We start from the raw sequence: 27232 nt of genomic DNA on the forward strand, positions 1-27232 counted from the left end.
ATTCAGACCAATTACCCAGGCGGGTCTGAATAACCTCTGCACAAGTTTTGAGAGCACCAATTGGGAACCTTTTATTAATACTAACGCCGATCCGACCAACTCAACAAAAGAACTGCTTCATATCTTCACCGCCAATATCCAGAATCACTTTAAAGTCGTAAAGCGCAGTAATTCCTTCCGTCCCCCCGTGGTCTGGTTCAATCGTGACCTCAAACTTATGAAGGATCACGTGATGCTTTTAAAAGCCAAGTGTCGAATATTTTCCCCACGCGACAGTTGGGCTGAGTATAGACTGGCTAATGCTAACTACAAAAGAATGATCAAAGAAACAAAATCCAAGGCATATGCCAATTTTATAACTAGAGCCAGCAACATGAGCAAAAGTTGTTGGACCTTGATTAACCATGAAACTAACCGAGCCTCAAAGGCTATACCCAACTCAATCACACCCAACGAATTTAACTCTTACTTCTCCAATGTAGTAAATGACCTAGTATCATCCATTGGGAAATCCAGTGACCCATATGTGTACCTTACGAAAACACCCTCTCCGTGTAAATCTTTCTTCTTAAGCCCGGTCTCTGAGAGTGAGATGTATGGCATTATTATGGGTCTAAACAAGTCAAGTTCTACCGATTGCTTCGGCTTAAATTCAAAAATATTGAAACACACCATTGAGTACATCGTGGGTCCCCTGGCAGCCATAACGAACGCAGTGTTTTCGAGTGGCGTATTTCCTTCGGATCTAAAACTTTCAAAAATAATTCCCATTCACAAAAAAGACGATCAACATACACCAAATAACTTTAGGCCCATTGCAATTACCCCTATATTCGGTAAAGTCATTGAGAAAGCCCTGAAGGCTCGCCTGTCACTGTTTTTTGAGGAAAATAAACTTCTGTGTGAATCGCAGTTTGGCTTTCGTGAGGGGAAATCCACGACCCATGCACTTATGCACTTTGTGAACAGTGTGGTGCGGGGTTTCGATGCTGGCGACGTATCAAAGGCACTTCTGTACGACCTTACGAAAGCGTTTGACTGCGTCGATCACGATGTGCTCTTAAACAAATTAAAATTTTATGGCGTCAGAGGTATCCCTCTAAAGTTAATAAAATCGTATCTTAGTAACAGGTTTCAGTATGTTGAGTTTGGTGGGGTGTCGAGTGATGGTGCTCTTCCAGTGAGCTGCGGTGTCCCACAGGGCTCGGTTCTTGGGCCGTTGCTCTTCATCATTTATATAAATGATCTGCCATTGTCCGTGCCAGATGCGAATGTCACCTTGTTTGCTGACGACACTGCCATTCTGTTAACAGCTAAGCATCAACGAATGCTTAGTGAAGATGTCAGCGTAGCAACAAATGTTCTCCAGCAATGGTTTTCTGCAAATAACTTAGTCCTCAATAAACAAAAAACTCAAGAACTTACCTTCTCCTGCAGTAAAGTCGACTATCTGTATCAAAATAATATAACCCTCTTGGGATTCGTAATTGACAGGACTCTGTCATGGTCAGGGCAGATTCATGAGGTCTGTGCAACGTTGTCTCGGCGACTGTTCCTACTGAGACATCTCAGCCATTGTCTAACCCCGGCGGCCCTTAGGATAGCCTATTTTGGGCTTTTTCATAGTGTGCTGTCTTATGGCATTGTGCTTTGGGGTGGGGTTGGATATACGGAAAGAGCTTTTCGTTTGCAAAAGAAGGCTGTGCGGGTCCTCTGCGGTGCCAACCCGATTGCCCACTGCAAGCCCATTTTCTCTGACTTCCAGGTTATGACGCTGCCTTCTACTTATATATACCGATTCATCCTGTATATTCACGAAAACGCGGATGTCTATGGGACACTTGGCAATAGACATGAGTATAATACTAGGTATGTTGACATGATCACCCCACCTCACTCCAGACTGACGTCCTCACAAAACAATAAGATTAATGTTAAACTGTATAATGTTCTCCCAAATAATATAAAAAATCTACCATACAGACAATTTAAAAAGAGAATGAAAAGTTTTCTTACTGATAATCCTTTCTATGATATTAATGAATACTTGGAGTTGATCAAACATACTACACTTGAATAGACCACTGCGTTAGTGTGTTAGTTCTCAAAAATTGTACAACCTTTTATATTATATATATAAATTCTTTTGTATTGTTAACCTTTGACGTACCATTTGTTGTTTTTGTGACGTATCTGAATGGCCAATAAATTCTATTCTATTCTATTCTATTATTATTATTATTATTATTATTATTATTATTATTATTATAAGCGCTAGATTCTTATATATCAGCTGGATGAACAAATAAGCAAAATGAAAATAGCAAGAATCTTGTTTCCAAAAACATTTGGTGGGGCAACTGATATATCTATAAATTCTTGATCCGCGGTGAATCTTGTATAACAAGCTGCGCATTGAGGCAGACTTCAAATCTTTCCTACACTCAGATGGAAACATTAGCTGTTCCTGAAAGCACTTTGTTTCCTGCAAGATTGAGTTGTACTAGTTTGTTCATATTCAGTTAAGCTTTAATCACTTTGCGTGTCTTGAGAAGTGTTTTGCAAGTTTTGCTTTATAAATTATACGGTCCCAACTAATAAGTGGACCATACGTCTGCCCAAATCATTTTGCAAATGAGATTTAGATACCGAAAATATAGTATAAGTTTGTATAAAAATAAAAAATTGTAATTCACTGGTCATGTTCATCAGGTACCGAAATAGACGAAGTTCAATAAGATAATGGTTATTTTATAACATTATTCACATCAGTCGTTGATTTTTCATTCAACCTCCCTTAGTTATTCAAGATTCAAGATTTGGAAGAATTTGCACTTGGGCTATCCTTGTTGTTGCGACCCAAACGACCTATTATGACTTTCCCATAGCTTGGTTTGGTTACGCTCGGCAGATGGAAACGCACATTCAATAGGCTTCACATTGACGCGGCTCGAGTGTTTTCTCCTCTTTTAAGCAGAATCTGCATTCATTATTTTCTTCCACATCTTAGATGTCCCTTAAGCTGACAGTGGCCCGGCACTAGACCGACCATTATTCTTTAGACCTCCCTTTTGTAACTTAGCAGGTTTGCTGTAAATGTGACTGTTAATCGTAATTGTTTTATTTTCAATATTTTTCGTTTTTATTTCTCTTGCAGATTGTTCTGGTGAATTAGAATAGACATTTTTATTTTCTAGGTATGAACCCGGACGTGACTTGATTGCTGTGATTCCTGTAATGTGTAACAAAGCCTAGTGCTTGAGCCTAGTGCTGGATGTCCCTAGGACTTTGTCTGCCTTAATCTCCATGTAGGGCTATGGGCACCATATATTGTTGACTGACCTTCTTTGTATTGTAGAGTTATTTTTTTTGCACTTATACTACCATATCCAAAACTGGCATATCACGACTTAATATATCTATCTATTCTCCTCATTAATCGTGGATATTTTAAGTGGACGCAAGTTGATATTTCCAATTTTTCTTGCACGCATGTCAATCTCATCTTAATTCCAGATCTTCTTCTAATCTTCCAAGCATCTTCGAGGCATTGGTAATACCTCCAGCTGTTATTGCGCACCGCCAGATAGAGCAATCTGATCGCATATTGCGTGGAACGACCTTTATCATTCAAAATAACCGTTCAACGTCAATGTTGTCTATCGTTATTGCAATAACAAAATGCGTTGCTCTTTATTTGCCAATGCGCAGCGAAAAAAGGGCAACGTGCTACGGAAAACACATGTTTATTTAAATTTCGTCTATCCTATGAAATATTAGGTTAAAAACGTATGTTAGTACGGTTGGTTTGGACTTTGAGCAATGTTTTTTTAACCGATTCCGAATTGACATCATCAATAGAAAGGGCATTCCAAAAAAATCGTTTATTTATTAATGCAGCAAAGTTTTTAATAAACGATTCACCGAGTGACGTGATGAATTCAGAACACATACGAATCGGAACTGAAGGACTCAAAATACATACCATCAGTGCTTTAAATATCTACCGAACAATCCTATCGCTGCCAACCAGTGACTAAAGGATCGGAAACGCTCCAATTGGCTCGCGACAGTATTTAATCAACCTGAACTTTTGAAGTGACACCTTGCGCTGACCTAATTAGTGGATAATTAGATATTTTAGAGTAATTTTACAATATTCATATATTTAGTTTTAGCTTTATATTTGTTCAATGTAAGTTAGGAAATTTGGACTTTACTGAGTTCTGCTCTAAACCATTCTCAAAAAGACAAGTTCTGAAGTCTTTCAGCTATAATATTTTGTGCCGTTTGGGTTGTCTTCTGTCTAATTATATATCTCGGAGATCGTAAGAAATAATCGAAATAATATAATAAAAATAATAATATAGAAATAGAAACCCAAAGTGGAGGGTTCTGATGGCGAGCGAGGCGACATAGGCTTAGACTTCTCGGACATATTAAAAGCACATAACACAGTGCTTAAAACAAACGAATAATCTAATTACTTGATTGATTATAAAAGGGAATCCAATGATCCACGACCCTCTAGATCAACTACAAAATAGCCTATTAAAAACAAACTATCGGAGCTACTTAAAATCCGACCTAACCAGTGCTTTTATAAAGCCAGACTATCTTCGAAAAATACCAAAGTGGGTTCCCATGGGTCCACAATATTACGAATGACAGAATTATAACTGTTTAGGTTAGACCGATAAATAATGCGAGTCAAAAATAAACACCCAAAACGAAATATGGGAAAATATCGACCACTTAAAGCTAAGGGCGCCGGCATATGTTTAGTCCAATGTGTTTTTTTAAAATTATGTCCATTATTTCTCTACGCACTCTCTTGGTAGAAACGTGATTAACCCAGAAAATTGTATTAAATTTACCTATATAGCCAAATCAAGGCTTGCGTTATATATACCTACTATATAGAGGCACAGATCAGATGCAGCATTTTAGTACTCTTGTGTAAATTAAGTCCTTTCCTCCTTATAGAGTTTAATTCTCTGTTTATGATTCTTTTATGTATTTATTTTTTGCCGTCCGACGCCCCAAGTTAACGGGCACTTTAGATAGCCGCTCCGCCCGGACTAATAACAACAAAGCAACAAAGTAAATAAATTTATCTGCGTCCTTGGTACGAGTCAGTATTTTCTTACCGTCTCCTCTCGCGTGCAGTTCATTTTCCTATTTCTACGGTTCGCAGACCGATTTGCTCGCGCACAAGTGACCAATAATCCTGCGAGCTCAGTTTACATTCGCTATCCCACAACTCTAGATTGTTTAAGTAGTCCGTGGCTAAATTTCCGGGCTAACGTTTTAGTCGCGTGCGAATCAACCGGGAATGGCACCCCAGGCAGTTCTATAAGGGTTAGTAAACCGACAGTGGTGGATTGTTAACCATAAGTTTGAAGTTCTCGTTTTTATTTTCGGTGTACGGTGACAAATAAATATCCGCAAACAAAAATCTGAAATTGTTGAACCCGTTAAATATCTTAAAAGTTCTTTTTAAATGGAAATGCGGCAACGCCGAAGTGTTGTTTATTTTTCCGGGTTGTTCAACTTAACTCTGAACAGCGTTGGCAAATGGTGTCTTGATTCTGGAAATGGCAGATATTACAGACGCGTAGGCACGTAAGAAAACTTGTTCCCATATTTTCTAATTTGAAAACTTTATTTATGACGGTAAATTAGATATTAAAAACCAAACCAACATTTGGTTAATAAAAATATGTTATTTGAAAGATCTATAAAAGGAGTCCCAAAAATATTAATTTCTTAATATTGTCTATACTCTATACTGTTATACCTAAATGAAATTTGAAACACCTTTGAATGGGTCATTAAAAAATTAGTGCTGACAAAATTTAAGTTCAAAATAATTTAAAATATTTTTACTCGAGATTTTTTTGAAGCAATCATTATTTCCGTATGAAAATTACGTTAAAATTATTTATTATTTTTAAATACCCAAAGAACTCCAAAACCATTAATTTTTTGACTAAATAAATAAGAACTAAAAGTTCCGCTTTTCACGAAATTATATATTTTCACGTGACAATTGCTTCGACAACACCGTGTCTTTATCAAATGTAATATAGGGTGTTTTTTTTCGATATATAGAACTTTAAGTTGCAATAAAACAACGATGGATTATTCGATTGACATGAATTTTATTTATCCGAAAGATAATCTTGTGGCATTACATTTTAAATATGATTTCTGGCATATGACCGCCACGGCTGGCGCGGATGTAGTCCAATCTGGACGTCCAATTTTCGATGACTTTTTCCAACATTTGTGGCCGTATATCGGCAATAACACGGCGAATGTTATCTTCCAAATGGTCAAGCGTTTGTGGCTTATCCGCATTGACCAATACATAGCCCAATTCACAGGTCCAAAACGTGAAATTAGGCGGTCACCAAACGTGTCTTTCAATAAATCGATTGTGGCACGAGCTGTGTGACATGTTGCACCGTCTTGTTGAAACCACATCTCCTGGACATCATGGTTATTCAATTCAGCTCAAGTCAATTAGCTCTATACCGATCACCATCGACTGTAACATTCTGGCCATCATCATTTTTGAAGAAGTACGGGCAAATGATTCCACCAGCCCATAATGCGCACAAAACAGTCAGTTTTTCTGGATGTAACGGTGTTTCGACATACACTTGAGGATTAGCTTCGCTCCAAATAGGGCAGTTTTGTTTGTTGACGTAACCATTCAACCAGAAATGCGCTTCATCGCTAAACAAAATTGGCTTATGAAAATCGGGAACAACGGCAATCTCGTTTTGGGTCCATTCGACGAATCTACGCCTTATTTGATGATGGTTTGGCTTCAATTCTTGCACGAGTTGGATTTTGTCAGCACGTAAACCAAGATCCTTCCGCAAAATCTTCCATAAAGTGGATGGACACAGATCCAATTCCTGTGCTCGATAGCGGATCTTCCTCAATGCTACGCTCTACAGCAGCAATAGCTTCTTCTGTACGCACCGTACGGCGTCTCTGGGTATGCGAGTTCTCAATAAGAGTAAACGTGAAAAATGGACGTAGTGCGCGATACGTATTCCGCACAAAACCATTATTTTCGAAATAAAATTGCCTTATTTGCAAGCGTTGTTCAGGCTTGAGTCTATTCATGATGAATTGCCAGACCAAACTGAGAATAAATCACTTGACAGCTGTTAAATCGGTCGCCATCTTGAACAGTAATGCCAACTTAAAGTTCTGTACATCGAAAAAAAAACACCCATTATTTACAAACTACCTCCTACTATATATACCGAAAAATGATATTAAATCTATAATTAATGTTATTGTATTAAAGATATCAAAATCCCTTCTAACGCAACGCTATTGTCTTTTAATGTACAAAACTTATTTCCCAGTATTCCACCTATGGATGTGATAGATTTAGTAGATTTCACCCTCACTCGGAAACAAGTTAACCCATTGAAACAAGATTTATTAGATTCCTTAATAGTATCTTTAGACGAAAATTATTTTGCATTTAATGGACAGATTTACATCTCTAACGAAGGTTTGATTATGGGAAAGCCACTTAGTCCTTTGTTAGCCGAGATTTTTGTGGATAATTTGGAAAATATACTAGAACATCCTTTATGTAAAAGTTTCCTGTGGTGGTATAGATATGTGGATGATGTCTTTGCTTGCTTTGTTAGATCGGACAGACAATTGAATTCTTTTTTAAATTACATGAACGCATTCCATAACCGTATAAAATTCACTATCGAGATTGAACAGGATAACTATTAATTTTTTAGACTTCACTATTACGAAAACGCAAAACAAATTTGATTTTTCCATTTACCATAAACATTCACACACGGACACAGTCATGCATAACAGCTCAAGTCACCCTTATACACACAAAATGGTTGCATTTCACTCTTTTATACACAGACTTCTTAATACGCCACTCTCAACAGAAAATGACAACAAATAACTTAATATCATTAAACAAATTGCACTGAACAACGACCACAATCCGTCCATTATCGATAAAATTATAAATAAAAAACAAATCCAGACAACAGAGTAAACTCTATTTATTCGAAACTTAATACAGAACCCGAACAATTTAAAACAATTACATACATAGGAGAATCCAGTGAAAAAGTTTCAAAACATTTCCCAAAATGTGGTTTAAAAATAGCTTTCAGAACTAACAACACAATAGGACAATTTTTAAAAAACAATAAAACGTAGTGTCCAAAATCTCAAAAATCAGGTGTCTACAGGTTGAAATGCGGATCTTGTCTTAAAATTTTGTATTGGTAGATCCTTCAAGAAACGCATTAACGAACATAAAAGAGCGTTTAAAAACAATAGTCTAGATTCTAATTATGCTACACACTTAAACACAGAAAAACACATTTTTGACGTCAATTCTGATATTTTACATACAGCAGTACAGTAGAAAATTAAATTTATTGCAAACCATGGAGATTAACAAAATGAGACATTCAAATGTATTGCTTAACTATCAATTAGATTTAAATGCCTCCCCATTATTAAACTTAAATTCTCAACAACATTAATTAAAATTTTAATGTCATTTTTCCGTATATATAGTACAGGTAGTTTGCAAATATTACATTTGATAAAGACACGGTGTTTTCCAAACAATTCTGAAATCTGAACTTTTAGTTCTTATTTATTTTGTTAAATCGATTTTCATCAAGTTCAATTTTTTGTCTGGCAAAAGAGATGTTTCCTTTGGTGACGTACCTGTACAAAATTAATTAAAGGTATTTGTGATCTAAATTTTATGTCATTATTGAAATTTGGAAATTAGATAAAAGAGGAAAAGTGAGGAGGAGAAATGTAGACAAATTTTCTTTTTGAAAATTTTTCGGAAATCCCTAACCTTATTATTGGTAGAAACACGTTAACAAATAATATTCTGTAATATATTGTGCTAAAAACTAAGATAATACAAAAGTTAGACACTGCTAATTCTCACGAATCATTCAATAAATAAATCTCATCAACATTCGTGTAGATTAAAGAGTATATTTACCTTTCTCGATAAGGCATTTGTACATACGGTTCAAAGGACCAGTTATGTAAATAAACGTGTTTGCGCCAAAATATAAATATTATCAGTTAAAGCAAATGTTTTGAAAAAAAGTATTTATGTTTTGTTACGTTATTATCGGTCCAATAGGGGTGGAACTGACCACAACAACGTTCCGTTTTAATTATACTTTTGCGAGCATAGACGCGGCCGATACTTAAAGTAAGATAGAAAATTTGCTCGGAAATGCCTACGGCATGGGCCAAAAATTACCGCCGGCTTTGCGAAAAGAAAAGGACACTGCACCGCGAATGACCTCGTAATAAAAGCAGATAAACTTTACATCCAGTCTATTGTTGCATGCGGTGTGTAAATAGTCATTAACCTAAGCTAATATTAGCCCATAAAACTTGCAGGAACACTTGGAGTCAATATTAAACGTGTTTTTTTTTATTTTTTCGCCGCTTTACTTCGTTAAGACACGTAGGTTTGGATAAATTTGCTTTAATTTAGGTCGAAACCCTAGGGGCGTTCCAGACGGGGATTTAATAGCTTACGAATAGCAGCTATGAATAGCAGTAAATGGTTTTTGCAATTCTTAATGGCAACGAGATTATAGTTTTCACTGGACTTAAAATATGGCGTTCCTATGCATTATTTCCCTTTAATGCGAATTAAAATGAAAAGTAAAAATCTACAAAAATGTAATGTTTATTGTCGGTAGAATGTTAAACGGATTTTTGTTCCTATTACTCATTGCGTTGCAACCTTCAAATCTTTTATAGAACTTCTCTATTTCATTTCTATTACAGTAAGGTACTCAGAAATGTGTCGCAAAATACAGATATCGACAAATCTCAAAATTATACAATTTTTTTTATTCTCATTGTATTCACAAAATGTTCATCTGTTATCTGCCATAACTTCTCTTCGTTCATTTAGTTTATTATCATAAAAAATTGCTTGTATATAATAGAGAGAATTAATTTTTTCAAAATTTTGATATTTTTAAAAATACTGATAAGAAATGTATATTCATATCGAATGAGCTAATACTATTAAAAAACCACAGTGCACACAAAAAATAATTTCGTAGTTCTATCTAAAAAATATAAGCAATAAAAAATTGTAAAATTCAAATCCCCTTTGAAACACGATGTCATTGGCTGTGACCGGTTGTGCCGTCAATTCGCTCGTTAGCCTAGGCCCCAACCGGACTGCAGCATCGAGAAGAAATTAGAGAACCACAACGCGTTCGTCTTGGTGGTTTTAATTTTAATTTTATTCTTGATCCTATCGCTTGCTTTTGTTATCTTGTGTTTAGTATCAAAAAGAAAGTTATATATATTATATATGTTTATGGTGACATCTTACATACCAAACACCGAAAGTTTTTGTTTTGCTGAGGTTCGCGGTGCTAAGCTAAAATGTATGTTCATAGTATAATTAGCCACTAGTTTTAAACCAATATAATATTTAATCAGCTTAAAGTTTTCTAGTTTTTAAAATTCAAATGGTATATAATAAAATGTAAATTATTCAACAAAAAAAAAAAATATTTTTTAACTAGTGGAAACATAAATACTGATTTTAAAATATATTGGCACAGATAACTGAAAGTGTTGCTTATTTTATATAGATCAGGAAGCCATCCCTATGGAAACTGCAATAGGATGGGTGCATGTTCGAAGAGTTAAAAATGGCGTTTATTTTCTGGTAGACGAATCAAAAGTTTATGTGGCGTTTTACGGGTTGTTCTCAAACACGTAGGCACGATTTGTAATATTGTTTTTGTGTTGCTTCCATTATTATTATCATATAAAGAAGATTAAGCACAAATACAAGCTGATGTAGATTAAATACAAATAAACGTTACACATGCCAAAAATGAACGTAAATAATATAATGCGCGGCTTATAACCTCAGAATAACGCTATAACATATCGCCGTATCGATCGAAAAGCAGCGGTATGACTTCACGATCATTCCCGTTCAAAAGGAATAGCCGGGCGTCACAACTTAAATTATTTTTTGCAACTGAAATATTGGGTTTTGAGTTTTGATATTTGGTATGCGTTATATACATGTGTTGTATACATAAACAAATGGAATAAAGAAATACACTGTGTCCCATTTTGGTCGCGACCGAGGGGTAGTCAGTGAAGATGGAACCCTGTGTTTTCGCGAACTTTTGGTACTTTTTTGTGAAACGATAGATGGCGTTAACGAAATTTTCATGAATTGCTTAGTTTTTAAAAGACATGGATATTTTGGAAATTTGATGTTTTGGACCATCCCCCGTATCTTGGGTATCCTATGAAATGTCGGAAAGGTGCAAAGCGCATCCGATATAAACCTTTACCTAAAATTCAGTGACGTAGTCTTTTTTTCTAGATGATTTCGTCTTTTGAAAAAAAAGGGTTTGTTTTTTTTTAATGGAACTCCCTATATCTTATAGGCCAATTTCATTCCGCTTGGTATGAGCTTCTTAAAAATGTATAAAAGTTATGGTTAATGGGGTAATGTATAACTTGTTGGTTTATCTTTTTTAATAATATATAGGTCATAAAGCTTCGTGAAATGTTACAAAGGAAATGTTCGACATTTCATAGGACATCCGAGATACAAGGGGTGTCCTAAAACTTCAAATTTCCAAAATCACCCTGTATTTTAAAAACTAAGCAAGTCATGAAAATTTTGTTAACGTCATCCTTCGTTTCACAAAAAAGGTTTGGGGAAACGCAAGGCTCTATCTTCACTAACAACGGACATACCATTTGGTCGCGACCAAAATGGTACACAGGCCTGTTCGTGACGAATATGTCTTATTATGAGATAAGAAGCTAAGCAATGGCCGCCTGGATTTAATGTGAACCACGTGACCTTTTTTCTTATATTGGATGACCTCTATGGTTTAGTAATTAATCGAGAATGAAATATTCTCGTCTTAACCCGTCGAACCGATAACGTCGTAAAGTTTATGGTGAGAGATAAGCCCCACCCACTTGTATTATTTATTTTTATTGAAATCCGTAAAAGTAAGGTTTAAATAATTAAATACGATGGCAGAATTTATTGAAACCAGACAAACAAGTTTATAGAAAACACAAGAACTTAATAAAGACGACTTTTTCAAATGCACGCTTTTTCTAGCGATGTTCCATATCGATAACTCTCGTCTCTGGCCATTTTGTGGTAGAACACAGAATGGACTTCATTAGGACTTGAGGGAGTGATAGGGCGCTTGAGGTGCCGTCTGCACAACCCTTACTCTCAAGTTAAAGATAAATTTTATGCCCAGGTTAATGGTTTGATAGTTTACCGACCGGTTCCGTATCCTTCCAAAACTAACCAAAGAAACTACCGAATTTAATTTCGATATTTCTTGGATATTTATCCAGCGGAGCACCTTGATCTATACGTCGGTGGTGTCAGATTTTTTATATTATTTCCTTTATTACTTTTTGTACCATAGAAAATGTGAGAACTTGCATTTTTTCTCGAAGAATATGAGAAAGATAGTAAAGTGTTTTTATGATGTTTAATTCCGTTTTTATTTTAAAATTACAATAAGATATACCATGTAAACATCATCAGGGAATAACTTGTAAAGTAGTAAGTATAACTAAGTAGGAAAAAACCCTTTTAACCAATCGCAATTTTATTAAAATTCGTTTCTGGATAACCTGCGGGTGAAGGTGCATTGATATATTGAAAACCAATTCATACGGTACAAAATTTAATTTATTAATAGAATTTGTAAACGGGCAATGATAATATGCAACTTAAATAAGTTCATAAGTGCGGAATTAGCTTATATTTGATAATGGACAGCGTTTAATCTACCTGAAACGTTGGGTAATTAAATGAAATCGAGACACTTAACTATTTTAATAAGACATATTGGTACTTTTTTAAATTGATTAAAATCGTTCGGGTTAGTCAAACACCACGGTGAAATTGAAACAAGTCCACGTAAAACTTAACAGGACTGAATATTTATTTCATACAAAAATAAACAATTAAAGTCAGTAACTCTTAACTATATCATACTGCTATTCATTATACACATTACTTAAAATGTATAACGTCTATTATTTGTATTACCATGATGGACGGTTTCACTTTAGGACTGACTGGCTAGAGGGCGGTGCTTCGCTTTTATAGAGCGCATTTGTTTTCGTAAAAAGGGTCGAATGTTTCAGCCATCTTTTCGTCAGCCGGCATCAGAAATCACGCTATGATTCCCGCGTATGGTGTGTATCGTATAGCGTCTTGTCCTAAAGTCTTAAAGTAATTACGACTTTCGTACTTATTATTCAGTGAAACTGAATTAGATTGAATAAAAAGGTACTTAGTTAAGTATATTTATTTTTATTTATTCTTTTATTGTTTTTAGTGTCATCATATTTTCTATTATTAACAGTTCAGATATTTATCTACTCCAGCTCGACCCAACTTCCAACCCTCAGCGCGAAAACTGAGGAATCAAATTCAATGTTCTGTTTCCAGGGTGTTAATGTTTAAGCGCTTTTAAGCAGCATACCAAAACTAACCCAAAGAGAAAATCGAATCTTATTGGTCAGTTTTCGAGCTATGGGCAGGGTCATAATGTTATATGGCGTAAGGTAACGCTTAAGTACCGACAAAACAAAAGGATTTTAAAATGCGCACTTTCGTACAAAATATTTACTGCTTTTGATCTTTACTTTTTGACACGGTTTTTGACGACGGATAGATTTTTATCAAATTGGTAACGCGCACTTTTTTTTTCGTGTGTCGTAGACAGCGCGTCACAGCATCAACAGGCCGGATTAAATATCACCCGAAACGATAAGATAACAGCTTCGCATCTAGAGTGCGTTGTCATGGCTGTATTAAGTACACTGTAAACAATGCGGACAAAACATGAGATTCCCGGAACAGTAATAAATAAATTAACGCGCGGTTCGTCAACTGACGGTGTACAGGGAAAAACCTTTTTCGTCTGTGAACTGAGAGAGTGTGTGACATTGAAAATCCCGGCCAAACATAAGCGGCAAACAAAAGCTTCGAGCATTTTGTTGACACGTTGGTGTAGACGCTTGGGTAGTCGTTAAAAGACGAGCTTTCGCATAAAATATTTTCGTTAATTGCTTGATACGAAAGTAACGTAAATATAATTAAAAGATTATTCTGTTTATATTTTTTTTATTTTATTGCTATTAAAAGCTTTGCGTTTCATCTTGTGATATTTGGGTCAGTGACAATTTTTAATATAAGTGTAATTGTGATTGTTCTATATTATTTTAAAGCTTTTTTGTTTGGGGTGTTTATGGGTGAACAGTTGCTTCATTCATTTATCCTTCTTTGAACTAAGTGGTTCAAAGAATTAATTAATCTTGTGTATCACCTACTAATAATTTCATGTTAGTGTTAATAGACATTTTTTGAATGCATCTATTGCTTATTACATGATCTGATTTAATTTTAGTAACTTTTAGAAACTCTTATATTAACTTATATAAAGTATTACGTGCTAACGAAAATTGATAATGTGATTTTATCATTTGTACGACATGATAATGTATATTATTTAGAAATATATTTTGATATCCTTTACCTAATTGATTTGGTTGTCACAAAATTTTTAAAAACAAATTTAAATTTTTCTCTTTCAAGGAATAAAAAAATATTGATGAAGTATGTGTATTAAATTTTCGACCTTTTTTAAAACAATACTTCCAAAAAAAAACATACTGCTGTTTTCTGAACGACATATTTACTTCAAACTTTAGAAAATATTTTTTTCTACTCCCGTCTGTGAAATGCCTAATTACGAGCCACTTCGGACATTTCCGGAATTTTACCGCAGCAATTGAATGTTTTCGGAGATATTTTCCGCACTTTCAATTTTGACGTTTGTCAATTCTGACGGTCATGTCAGTGAATGTATTCGTGTTTTGCGAAAATGTACCCAAAAACTAACGGTCGTAGAAAAAGTATAGTATGCAACACGTTCGGTAACTTTTTAACTCACTCGTTTATTAAAAATTCGCTCCGCTCATATTATATATTATATATTTTAAGAAAATATTGGGTTTTCATCGAGAATAATATGTAAATGATTTTAGTAAGAATCACAATAACAAGAACATTAGATTCTCCCATCTAGATAAATGAGCAACAGCAAGACAAGAATCCTCATTACTAGCCGTCTTTTCCTATTGTAAAATTTGCTTCATTTTCTATCAAGCCGTTGCAGATTAGATTGAGCTTATTTTGCACAAAATTTAAAATATTTCGATCGCCTAAAAAGGTGTGGTATTGGTATTAGTATGAAAAGTTTTTGAAAAACTAAAAAACTTGGCACTGGCCTCCATTGAGTTTTGGTGAGTTTGACCATTCATCGCGGTCAAATTCAAATTGTAACGTTCGATTCTTATACAAAATTGTATATTATATTAAAATTTGTGTTATTATTAAGTTGTATCGGTTTCGTCTCACCTTATCTGGCAGTCATTTTTTCAGCAGTCACCTGTATATTATCATCATATTTTTACGATGCACGTTCGTGGATAATCGATTAAGTTTTGTTTGCTAAGACGTCCTCATTACTGCCCCATATTCTTAATATTGCCACTTTTATTAACTACAGCGTATTGCAGGTTGTCTTCGTCCTATCATCATGCGGTAATGTTTGTAAAAGGTAATACTTTGTTATTTTTCTATTTGCTTATTACTAAAATTTCATATTTATTTTTCCTAGTGCTGTCCGTACTAAAAAAAACTTCATGCAGATAACGTTTTATTTAATTAGTAACTAAAGAAATGCTCTACAATTAATTGATAAAATCACTTCTAAAGTGCATAATTTTTTTTTTATTTGAAAAATTCTTTCAAAAAATATACAAGAAAAATCGAAAATAGAATATGTAAAATTAATAAGTATAACATGAGTGGCTGGCGCCGGAGTTGTATGCAAGTGTGGCCTTTTTTACATTTTTCTATCTGATAACCCGGAAATGCAAAGTTTGGAAAATTAACCGTTTAATTTATAATCTTTTCGAAATTCCGTTGTATATTGGCGAGGTTCCAGCTCGTTTAAAATTAAGTTTATGCGGTTTGATATGTTCGATTTTGATTTTGTAGCGTGCCTTAAGGTTATTTCTGGCGGTTGAGAAATGACGTGACAGCAGAAAAGTTTTACGTTTCTAATATCGCCGCGAGGAGCATCCATTTGCGATTCCTGGCCCCATTTGAACGAACAATCTTGAGAATGGCCGACCAAAAATTCTGAAAATGACTGCCGTTACAATTTGACTTAGAATTATTTATTAAGTTAAAAAAAAATGTTTCCGCCCGGGATCGAACCGGGGACCTTCCGCGTGTTAGGCGGATGTGATAACCACTACACCACGGATACTCTGAAGCATTGAAGACATATACCACATATCTTCTGGTGCGGTTTTTAAATGTTTAAGCTATACTAATTTTGATTAACTAATATAATAAAAAAAAAGTTTAAAATCGAAAACTGATTCGTCGATTTAAACTATGTTTTAGTCAATGTCAGTTTATCGAATGTTTGATAAATATATTGGAAGATAATTCTTGAGGAAACCATTGACTTTGACTTTTTGTTACTGTCTTCTAATAAGTTCTTAGCGACTTTCATTTATCATTCATATATTTTATTCTATATCTAATTAATGACATAAAAGTGATATTATACCGATTGATTGATGACCGGATGACAAAGACGCTTACGAAGAGCCGAAAATCTTTTTTGTTTTTCAAAATTAGCTGCTCTAACTAAAATATACGACGTTGCCGTTTCTAACAATAATTAGCGTAGCCTTTATTTAATGCTTTAATATGTTCCTATACTTATCTAGTGCGATTTTCGAAATATGTCCAACTCGAACTCACCGAAGGCAGAAATTTTCTTGCTTTACTCATCTAAATAAAGTTATTTTATTTCATAGTATAAGCAAAGAGAATCAAAAATTAATTTTTCAAATAGAACCTGTTGCCTATTTAAAATTCTTAAAACTTGCGTTTCTGATGTTGTACAGTGGAATAGATTAAAATGGAGCAAATTTTACAATTTGATGAAGTTTTATTACCTATGGACAACATCACAAAATTATTTTGTTTTCACGCGTCTGGGAGCTTCAAATGGAGATTGAACAAACTGATCGATAATATCCCGCAAAAATATTTTTATTCATATCACAAAACCGTAACAAGGGATTTTGACAATCAGATAATTGAAATTCCGGCCTCCTCGATTCGAAAAGTGAAATTTATTTTGCAACCTAAATATAATAGACAAATAGCAGCAAATTTCACCATGTTATTTATAATTTTACGAGTGCCATTGTCACTGGGAAAATTAAATGCGAATGACAACATCGCGAAGTTTTTTTTGTAAAAAAGGATTTTTTCGTCGCTACAGGTGTGACGCTTCCGCATGGCCTGCAAGCAGCAGCGGCATTGCAGCGGCCGACAGCAGCACCAGCAACATCGTGGCATCAGCAACAGAAACGACCACAGACTCGCCCAAAGTCACCATGGTGAAGACTTTCCAGGCCTACTTGCCACAATGCCACCGCACCTACTCTTGCATACACTGTCGGGCACACCTGGCCAATCACGATGAACTCATTTCGAAGGTAAACCTTTATCAAAATATAAACCCTGAGTTCCCGTACCCCGGTATATCATTCGACCAAAGTGGTGGCTTAATGCAAATAAGTTATCGATTAACCTTATTCCTTAGCACGGTCTGGAAACCGAAACGTGTGTGTATCGCGTTTTAATGCGAAGGAATTTTTCTATTTTCATTTTAGAAAACCGTTAAGTGCTGTATCTATAACACAATTTAACTACTGCGCATGCTGACAATACAGGCACTTTGTAGCCAAATAAATGTTGAAAAGGGATGTAAAATATACGTATGCCCGAGTCAATTCAAAACTGATTTCAACCATTAAAAACTTAAACAACCAAAATGGCTGCTCACAATCAATGCGTCTCTTTTTCTGCTATAATAAGATTTTTTGATGGGCTAGTGTTTTTTTTCACCTAATAACTGAGAAAATAACGCGTTATTTATTTTACCTTTCACCCCAAGATTTGATATGAAATGTGGCAAGCAGACAAGTAAAAACATTAATTACAAATATATTTTGTACAAAAGTAAAAAGGGCAAGAAAGAAAAGGTTATTATTAGTTAGGAGATCCCTACTCAGTGATTACTAAGCAGCAATCATATGAACAGATCTTTCACCATTTTCATTCTTTTTCAGTATTGGTGTAGTAGGGTATATTTTGAGACTAACTAAGTTTCTTTTTTTTAGTCATTCCAAGGTTCCCAAGGGCGAGCATATCTGTTCAATTCTGTGTAAGTATATATCGTATGGCTGCTATGTGTAAAATACATTTAAACATATTACTTAGGCACAACAAAATTCACATTTTAAAAGAAAATATGACAGAAACCATAAGCGAAAAGTACATAGGCGCCTAAATATACACTATAGACAAAAACTTGCAACATAAATATTTGGAAATTAGCAATAGCACAAGATATAACGGTTTACCACTGCCTAATGTAGAAGAAAAGACAATTGAAGGTCACACATACATGCAGCGACGTATTATTTCAATAAACTCCAAAATAAGTGTAAACAAATAAAAAGTGAAATTTTCAAAGAAACTTCCACAGACTACTATAATACTTTTTACAAAACTTCTGTCGAACTTGCTAACTTTTCGCGTTTCATCATCATCATCATCTTGTTGGCTTATTCAGAGCTTGACTGAAAAACTGGCGAAACGTTAGCAAGTTCGACTCTGAAAAAACTCACGCAGGAGGAATCCAGAAGTTTTGTGAGAAATAAAAAGTGAGAACTACAAAAGAGTGCTCAAAACAGTACTGAGACATTCATCTAAAAGATGACGATTTATTACATGTATGCGTGAACAAAAAAAAAAAGGACGAGCATAGAATAATAAATGAATGTATAAACTGTAGTTGCGAAGCTTGCAACTCTTATTGTTACTTCATAAGTACTACATTGTTATTAAGTTTTTATTACAGACTGCGTACAGATTTGTTTTTATTTCTGCATTCTGATCTATCTGCAACTCTTTAATTTTGTTCTGCTTTCTAAATAAATATAAGAATATAACAAAATTACTATGTTTTCTATTTTTTCTCGGGCCGGTGAAATTCTCCAACTTTCAATTATTCATATGTCTTAATCCAACTTAAACATAATGAAAACATTTTTCAATATTTCAGGATGCTGCCTATTAATAATATATCATATATTTTATGTAGGTATTTTGAGGGAAATGTGGCAACACCGAGCGGCTTTGGTCTGTAATTTCATTTTCTTTGAAACCGTTAAAGAAACCACCGAATGATGACTAGGTGGTTTCTTTAACTAAGAATTTTGCCTGATTCATTAGGGGTGATTAAGAGCGTATTCTTGAAAATAGCAGAGAATGTCGACGCCCTTTCTATTTATTCGACAAAAAAATGAAAACTAGTTTTTCTTTCTTGTTGCTTCCTATAAATGGAACGTGATGATTTCCATTTCGCTTTGCAAATATTGTATGTAGAGGTATTTCGTCGATTTAAAAGTTTAAACATCTCGGAAACATTGTATACGACTATAATAATATATATTATTATTTAAACGGTCTAATTTGTATATAATTATTAATATGGAAAAGAAAAATTTACGTTTGCTTTGACAGTTTTTTATTTTATCTGTATGTAACTGTTACGTAACACTCTTTTGTACCTATTCGTTAATTAGATTTCCGGCGTCTCTCTCTGTAGATGTCATCCCTTCTAGAAAAATCTGTAGCGGAAAATGTTGTAATTTAATTAACTCAATTTTGAAAATCTTGTTATATTTTCGCTAAAACACCTCGCATTGTGCCGATTCTAGATTAAATACTAGATGAAGACATGATGTGTGATTGTTTATGGTCAAATTGCAAAACGAAAAATGAATTGAATAAATATTATTTCGTGTTATTTTATCGTTGCATGGGTTTTCCTATACGGTTTTGTGAACGAAATTATACAGGGTGTTTCTTAACGATGTCTTACTACTGAAAGGGAATTCTCGAGATCATTTTAAGAAAGAAACGTATGTCCTAAAAGTCTTCACATTTGAGATAGAGGGTGCTAAAATTTTGAGAAAAAAAAAACTTTTTTTTTTATTATCTAAGAAACGATCCTAGGTGTTTTTGTGAAACTTGCTGTATGTGTTTTGGTTAGTCAGGTGCACAACGCATTTTTTAATTTCCACCAGTAAAGTTCGTCTTCGATTATTTTTTCAAGTGAATTTTGCTTTTCTGTAGTCCGTTTTATTTTTTATTGTTAGATGCACCGTTTTTGATTAAAATAATTACATTAAAAGTGCTACATTTCGCTAAACTGACTAAAAATTTTTGTTGCAGTTTATAAACATAAAGCCACTTTTTATTGACCTGAAATAAGTGTTTGATCTTCCAAACGATATTAACTTTTTTTTTTTTTTAGTGTTTTAGTGGTATTTTTTTTTAAACAAGTCATGGTCATATTATTAGAAAAAATAAATAAATTCAAGTCATTCCTACAAAGTTTCTTAAGAAGTAAGTAATTTGGGATTAATAAAAATGATCAGCCTAACAAAGGAAAATGCCAGTGGTGCACTATTCTTTTCGAGCCTCTTGATGTTAAAAAAATATCTTTGAATCGCGTCTTAGATAATCGAAAAAAAGTTAAAGCGTTTCTTCTTAGAGGTCAACAACAATATACCATTCAGTATTGATACACCAATAAAGACCACCAACAGTGTTTATATTGTTGAGATATCGAATGAAATTTTTAACTTTCGTTTGTATCCCATTTTAGCGTTAACGTAGGATGCGGTCCCGCAGAGGAAAGGGTGCTTTTAACGGGATTACACGCCGTAGCTGACATTTATTGCGAATGCTGTAAAACAACCTTAGGATGGAAATATGTACGTATACATTCGATACCAGGACTGTCCCCGGTGGCCCATTTTCAACATTTTTGTTGGATATTTCACATATCTTTCGAATTCAATTTATTGGTCGTTTGATCATTTACACTGTATACACGTCAACAATACCCGATATGAGCCGAAATTGCCGGTAAGAAAAATTATTACTAAAGTAATTTCCAAGAGGACTTACGCACCCAAAACTTTTAAAGTAATTTTTCTCTGAAATTCACTTAGCAAATATACCGAAAAAAGATATGCTTTTTACAGTTAAGCTTTATTTCAGTGTTTTTTTGTATAACACTTTCTCACCTATCTATTAATATAATGTGGTGGGTGATAATTCAATGTTTTTTTTTTAAATAATTAGTCTATCGAACCGATCCATTCGAGTAGGATTCACTAATACATAAACAAAATAAAATAAAGTAAAGAAAGACAAGATATCCTAATTAATATCATATTTTAAAACCGTATTTAAAAAAAAACATCTAAAAAATACAATAATATTGCAACCAGTTTTATAAAACCGTGACTAAAGGAGGGCGTGAGGTGACTCACGACATTGTTTAATGAGATTGATGTTTTAAAGTTAAAAATTCAAAAAGATCAAAATACAAGATTTACCCTTAAATACTCGGGGATTACCGAAATAGGGTGAAACTTTCTGATGAATGAAAGTAATGTGACAGCGGCGTAACTATAGGTAGTTTATTAGAATGATTATAATTATATAGAGAGACAGATAATTGAGATCTAAATTAATTAATAATAATAATTAAAATCAACTAAATAAATACTTATAAAGAAGAATAATATGAAAATAGATAAATTGTAATATTATTTTGAAAAAATCTACTATTTACAATACACCTTTATTTGTTAATTTTATTCTTCATTAAAGAAATAAGAGGCTCTACAGTGTTTCATTCTTTTTTCTATTTCATTCACTTGTTAGACTCACTTACTCCAGATTTTTTCAACTTTGGATCTGCTTCCTTATTTATTCAAAAAACGAAGAGCAAACTAACCTTGTATTTGCTTGCTGGGTAAAACTGGCATTTCGGGTTATGTTATTCAAAATATGAAATATTTTGATAACACTCAATGTAATATCGCAGAATAAGTAAAGAATTTTTATAGTAATTATTCTAAAGTAGAGTGCAAGTCTAGGTTTATTTAGTCTATAATCTAGGCTTGTCATTTTTGTCATGTTTAAAGTAAAGTTTTTGAGAGGTTGTGTAGATTGTTATTTGCATTTTCATTTACCACACGCATATTGAAAAAGTTAAGTTTATTCGAAATTATTTCTGACGCGGTAAAAAGTTTTTAAGTAACATTTGGGAAACAGGTGAATAAATATAAACCTTGCATTTTCAGGAACATGCCTTCGAGTCGAGTCAAAAATACAAAGAGGGCAAGTTCATAATCGAATTAGCACATATGATTAAGGAAAATGGATGGGACTGACAAAACTAGAAGAGTTCGACGATGACAGCGCCATCATCCGCAATGTTCGCGAACCATAAGCGAACCACGTCGTATAGACTCGTATTAAATGCAAATTTTTGCTTTCTCGATTGGACTTAAACCGAATTTGCGATCTGACGTGAAACACGATCGTAACGTGTGTTTCTGTCAGACAAAAAGTCCACGGTAAACCGAGTTCTACGATTCGTAAGTAGAAAAATGACACTCAGAAACGTGTGCGAAAGTGAAGTTCGGTCGTAACAGTTTGCGTTGTTTTTTAATTAATGGCATCCCTAACACTTTTTCACAACAGTTTGTAGAATTTCCAGACGAAGTGATAGAGTTCACTTACTGGCGCGACATCTTTGTTTTGCAAAAATTCCGTCTGCATTCAAAAAAGGCCTAAAGCGATTTTTGGTACGAGCTTTAGGTACCATTTCCCCGCAAACACCGACAAGGCCTATTAAATAACAAATGGATGTTGCCAAAAAGTAATTGAACTGTATTTTAAACCTAGTTCAATGTTTCTATGCAATTTAACGGTAAAGTCGGGTTAGATTTTAACGGAACTTATTATTAGTGTGCGCAAGGACTTCGGCGCGGAATGACACGTCTTTCAATTTTTTCCTCTTCATGTACCTCTAACGTGTTTCACCGATTGGGAGCAACTAGTTGGCAATGTGTAAGAAATATAGAGAGTGTATAGCCAATTTTCTCTCGAAATTCTTGTGCAAAGCGTATCACAAAAATTTCGACTTTCCTCAATATGCTCAAAGATATAGCCATATTATTTATTTATTTATTACCTAAACCAAGAATGGTACCCATGTGTACGGGTAAGGTCTAAAGTTGTTGTGATGTATGTCTAAAATGGACGGCTAAAAAATTCATTCAAAAAAAATAGTACTCATCCTATGTATTGTTGAGGATTTCTGTTGTCATCTACACTCAGATTTTGTAATACGAACCACCTGTATTTTTTCCTTATCTTATTCTTATGAAATGCCTCATACGAGAATAATGGAATAGAATGAAGTGCTGTATTGATTATACCATTTTTTGACAATGACAATACTCCCACAAATGTAAGTATTTTATGCAACAAATAAATTGCAATAAAAATATTTACACAACTATTTTAAAAGTAAGGCGTTTTTTGTCATGATCTATTTTGTTTTCTATGGTTCAGTGTAAAAAAATACTTTTTTTATAAGCATTAGAAAATTGAAGAAAAAACAAAAGGGGTTGGTGCAATTTTTCAATTCAAATATTTGGAAGGGATTGACTGTTATTTTGAGTGTTTTTTTTTTGCTGTTCATTTCTATAACAATATTAGTAGAGTAGAGAATGAAAGGGGACGAAACTCCGATTTTGAGCTCTTCACGAAGCACACTGTGGTAGAAGAAATATTTGTCTGTGTTAATGTCTGTGGTAAATACGAAGATAATGAGTGATTTATTAGAGAGCCCTTTAATCTTTTTGGAATTTTGGTAGATGAATACTGCTATATATCACGTTTTCTTTTGCTAGTTTAGCTCGACAGCTCTCAACATGCAAAAAATTTGACACAAGGTACGTGACAGTACTCGGCAGTATTTATCGAATTATAGATTGTTTTCTAGATGTGATTGGTTTTTCGATAGAAAGGTGTATTTATGTATATCGAGTGTTATTGCGAAGTTACGAGGGTAAATTGTAATGAGCCTAGAATAATAGCGGCCCGCAAAACATAGAGAGAAGTAGAAAAATACCAAAATAAGGCTTTATGGATCCGTTTGGGATATCAACAGTTTTTTATTTCTGTGCAATGCTTATTCGTTAAAAGAACAAGAAGCTATAAAGGTTTACATTTCCAAAAACAAAAAATAATCTAAATTGAATTAGATATTTATGTGTTACTACATCTACGCAACGATTCAATCGAAACCACAGAATAACATCAAATAGAAGTGACAAGAGGAGAACGAAATGTAAGATTATACTGAGAGAAATTTTTGCGCGTTTATTACAATTAGTTACACTAAAGGCTTGATACAAAACATATAGCGACGACAATTTTAAAATAAAAAGAAGTAGAGACGAAAGTTAAAGCAAGCTATTACTAAATTACCAAATTACTAAAAAAACTCCACAAACTGCGCAAAATTGCGTCTGTTGTTATTCACGTATTCACTTTTATGCGCTTGACAACATACAAAAAGTGACTCGACTTCAAATGTGGCGTCCCTAATTAATAACCAATGAGGAAAAGTGTCGCGCTACCCGATTAAGAGGGGTTCATGCCCCAGCACTCACAAACCACATATTATAAAATATAGAAAATATAAATAAAAATTCTGACACAAAAATTCTGCATAAACGACACAATGTACGAAATTCGTTAGCTGAGTTGTGTTGTTAGTTGCGCAAAAGTAGTTAAGAATTCTGGTTACGCAAAGTTTTATAGCAAATTTAAATACTGACCAACAAAAAATACTTAATGCACAAAAAACAATATTTATGCTGCATTTTGTAGTTCAGTTGGTAGCAACTGCAAAAGATTTCAGTCATCATCTCTCTAAATGGTACCTGAACGAGTTATCTTTACGAGTTAGAGATTGACAGTTATTCCAGATTTCATTCACACAAAAATCTGTGGCTTCTGTGTGATGTTATTTACGTGATCCCATCATTGTAAGTTAAATATAGGTGCGTTCATCAATATATGTAACGCCTAGCTCTAACAACGGGTGATAACATTGGCAAATTAATCTAACCAATGTAAATCTGCTGCCGGATTTAACTTACAGCGCTAAAACATTGAGAATCGTTTGTTTTAAAGCTATCCGTTTTTTTTTTTGTTGAAAGATGTGTTCAGTTGAACATGCCACGCGAAGTGAGACATTACTCCGAACATAGCTGTTAGATTATATTTTTCACCTTCCTTTTTCCGCAAGTGAATCGGTTATAATTTGCGAAATTGTTCGTGAATATTTAGTTTTTTTAATGGAAATGATCTCGCCTTAAGTTTTTTATTGTTTTACACGTATTTCCTTTAGATTTAGTTATCGGAATGAATTTAAAACTTTGCCTCTGTTCTTATTCCTAAATCGGAATAGTCAATAAAGATTTAACTTCATTCGATCTTTTCAGCATGTCTATTTAAAATATATGTATTTATTATAATATTTCGGATATGCTGTGTAATCGCATATTTACATATTTTTGTATCAACGTAACTTGTAATAATCAGTATAGCTAATGTAAGTTTCCATACAAACAGCGTTTTAATGTTTTTTAGATGATTGCTATATACTTTTTCACCATGTTTTGAATGGCGTGTTCAAGATCAGCATTGAAACCTCGCCAAACTACCTAAAATTAGGCAGTTTAACGATGGTCGATTTGAGTGAAGTTTTAATTGGTTTCCTTTAATTAAATCTTTTAATTTTTATTCACTTATTTGAATTTATTTCTTGTGATAGTCTTTTGTGATATATAATTTTTTTTATATAAATTGCATGTATGGAAGCTTTTTGTTTGCCTACTCCTATTTACTTCTATGAAGTTTTTGGCTTCTTTTGGGACGCAATCATGTGAATGAGAATGACTCGAATTAAAAAAGCTTGTGGTTTTAATATGTGCGATTTTTACCTTTCAATCGGATTTTCAGTTCATAATTGTATCTTTTAAGTTTTTAAATCTATGTACGATCGCGCGATTCAGAATCACGTTTTTTCATAATCATACTGCCAGTAGATTTGTAGATGGTGTCATAATCATTACATAATTTATGATAATATTATAGGTATTTTGTATTGTCTCTTAAATTGGTTTAGTTCGTAATCAGTAACCATTTGTAACGGACTTTGTTTTACGAGTAAAACCTATGGTTTTTGTATCTATATTGGAGGTTTACATAATAAACGTAAATAACCGTTTTTTGTTTTTTTTGTATTTTAGCGTAAATTTGCGAATCTACAATGAATTTCTCTTTCTTCCTCTTCCCTCAACGTAGTCTGCTTTTATAGCTAATTAACTATGCAAAATTGCTGCTAAACAAAACGTTTTTTCGTAGGCGAAACTCAACCTAAGTTTTTCTAGATCAAGATAAAATTCTCCAAGTCCTATCCCACACACGCCAGTATTTCCGAGCGGAAAAAATACACTTCCGCTGTAACTAACCGACAAGCTTCCGCTTACTTCTGCTTTTGTCAGTCTCCCTTCGCCCTAAGAAACAAATGCGAGTACATTAATATATAGATATAGCATGCAAAATTTGACGTAAACATATAGAGGATAGTTTTAAAACATGAAATAAGTGATAATTGGTTTAGTAACTTACCCGCATCTTCTTGTCCTGAATTAATTGCATTAATTTATACACATCCATGATTGCACTAATCAACGGCCCTTTCGCTAGCGAAATGTGTGGCATTCAACTGGTCATTCTATTATCTATGTACCAGGAAAACTTTTTCCGTCAGCGGGCCAATCCCGCCCCTCCACAATTTGTGTTTCTTCGCTTGATCAGTAGATGTGTCAATGGGCTCAAGGAAATTCTGCCGGGATAGAACAACCTCTTTCCGCAATTTTTCCAAATCTTTAGATTGCAATTTCTTTCACAGACCACCTTAAATCGCTTTAATTTGGTGGGTCGGCTTGAAGGGGTGTGCAATTTCGAGCCAACCCGTAATTACATTGCGAACGGCAGTTCCAAAATCGT

The 27232-nt window shown here is 34.0% G+C and overlaps 1 protein-coding gene, 1 long non-coding RNA gene and 1 other non-coding gene across 6 annotated transcripts in view; 1 reads left to right on the top strand and 2 right to left on the bottom strand.

The window, feature by feature from the left end:
• The window catches only part of LOC132700014 (protein yippee-like 2), a 105041-nt gene extending 78581 nt beyond the window's left edge, over positions 1-26460 (top strand). The window contains exons 2-6 of one of the 3 annotated variants that reach the window (XM_060667062.1): positions 15691-15731; positions 17484-17700; positions 18388-18431; positions 20946-21054; positions 22438-26460. In XM_060667062.1, coding sequence (XP_060523045.1) covers positions 15691-15731; positions 17484-17700; positions 18388-18431; positions 20946-21054; positions 22438-22527 — 501 coding nt within the window. In that variant the 3' untranslated portion in view covers positions 22528-26460. Of the gene's footprint in view, positions 1-5222; positions 5362-15690; positions 15732-17483; positions 17701-18387; positions 18432-20945; positions 21055-22437 lie in introns of those variants that run through there. The other 2 variants (XM_060667064.1, XM_060667063.1) reach the window with 2 other exon arrangements.
• On the bottom strand, positions 225-1489 carry LOC132699596 (uncharacterized). Of its 2 annotated transcripts, none has more exons than XR_009618524.1 (4): positions 796-1486; positions 673-745; positions 470-581; positions 225-306 (listed from the first exon to the last, which is right to left on the bottom strand). It is a non-coding gene; the product is annotated as an uncharacterized LOC132699596 (long non-coding RNA). The 2 variants fall into 2 exon arrangements; XR_009618525.1 differs by having other exon boundaries at positions 252-581; positions 796-1379; positions 1426-1489.
• On the bottom strand, positions 16376-16448 carry Trnav-aac (transfer RNA valine (anticodon AAC)). Its single transcript has one exon. It is a non-coding gene; the product is annotated as a tRNA-Val (tRNA).
• Positions 26461-27232: the final 772 nt, after the last annotated feature.

Source organism: Cylas formicarius, unplaced genomic scaffold, assembly GCF_029955315.1.
Source record: "Cylas formicarius isolate icCylForm1 unplaced genomic scaffold, icCylForm1.1 PGA_scaffold_3__17_contigs__length_32017465, whole genome shotgun sequence".
Classification (NCBI taxonomy): Eukaryota; Metazoa; Arthropoda; class Insecta; order Coleoptera; family Brentidae; genus Cylas; species Cylas formicarius.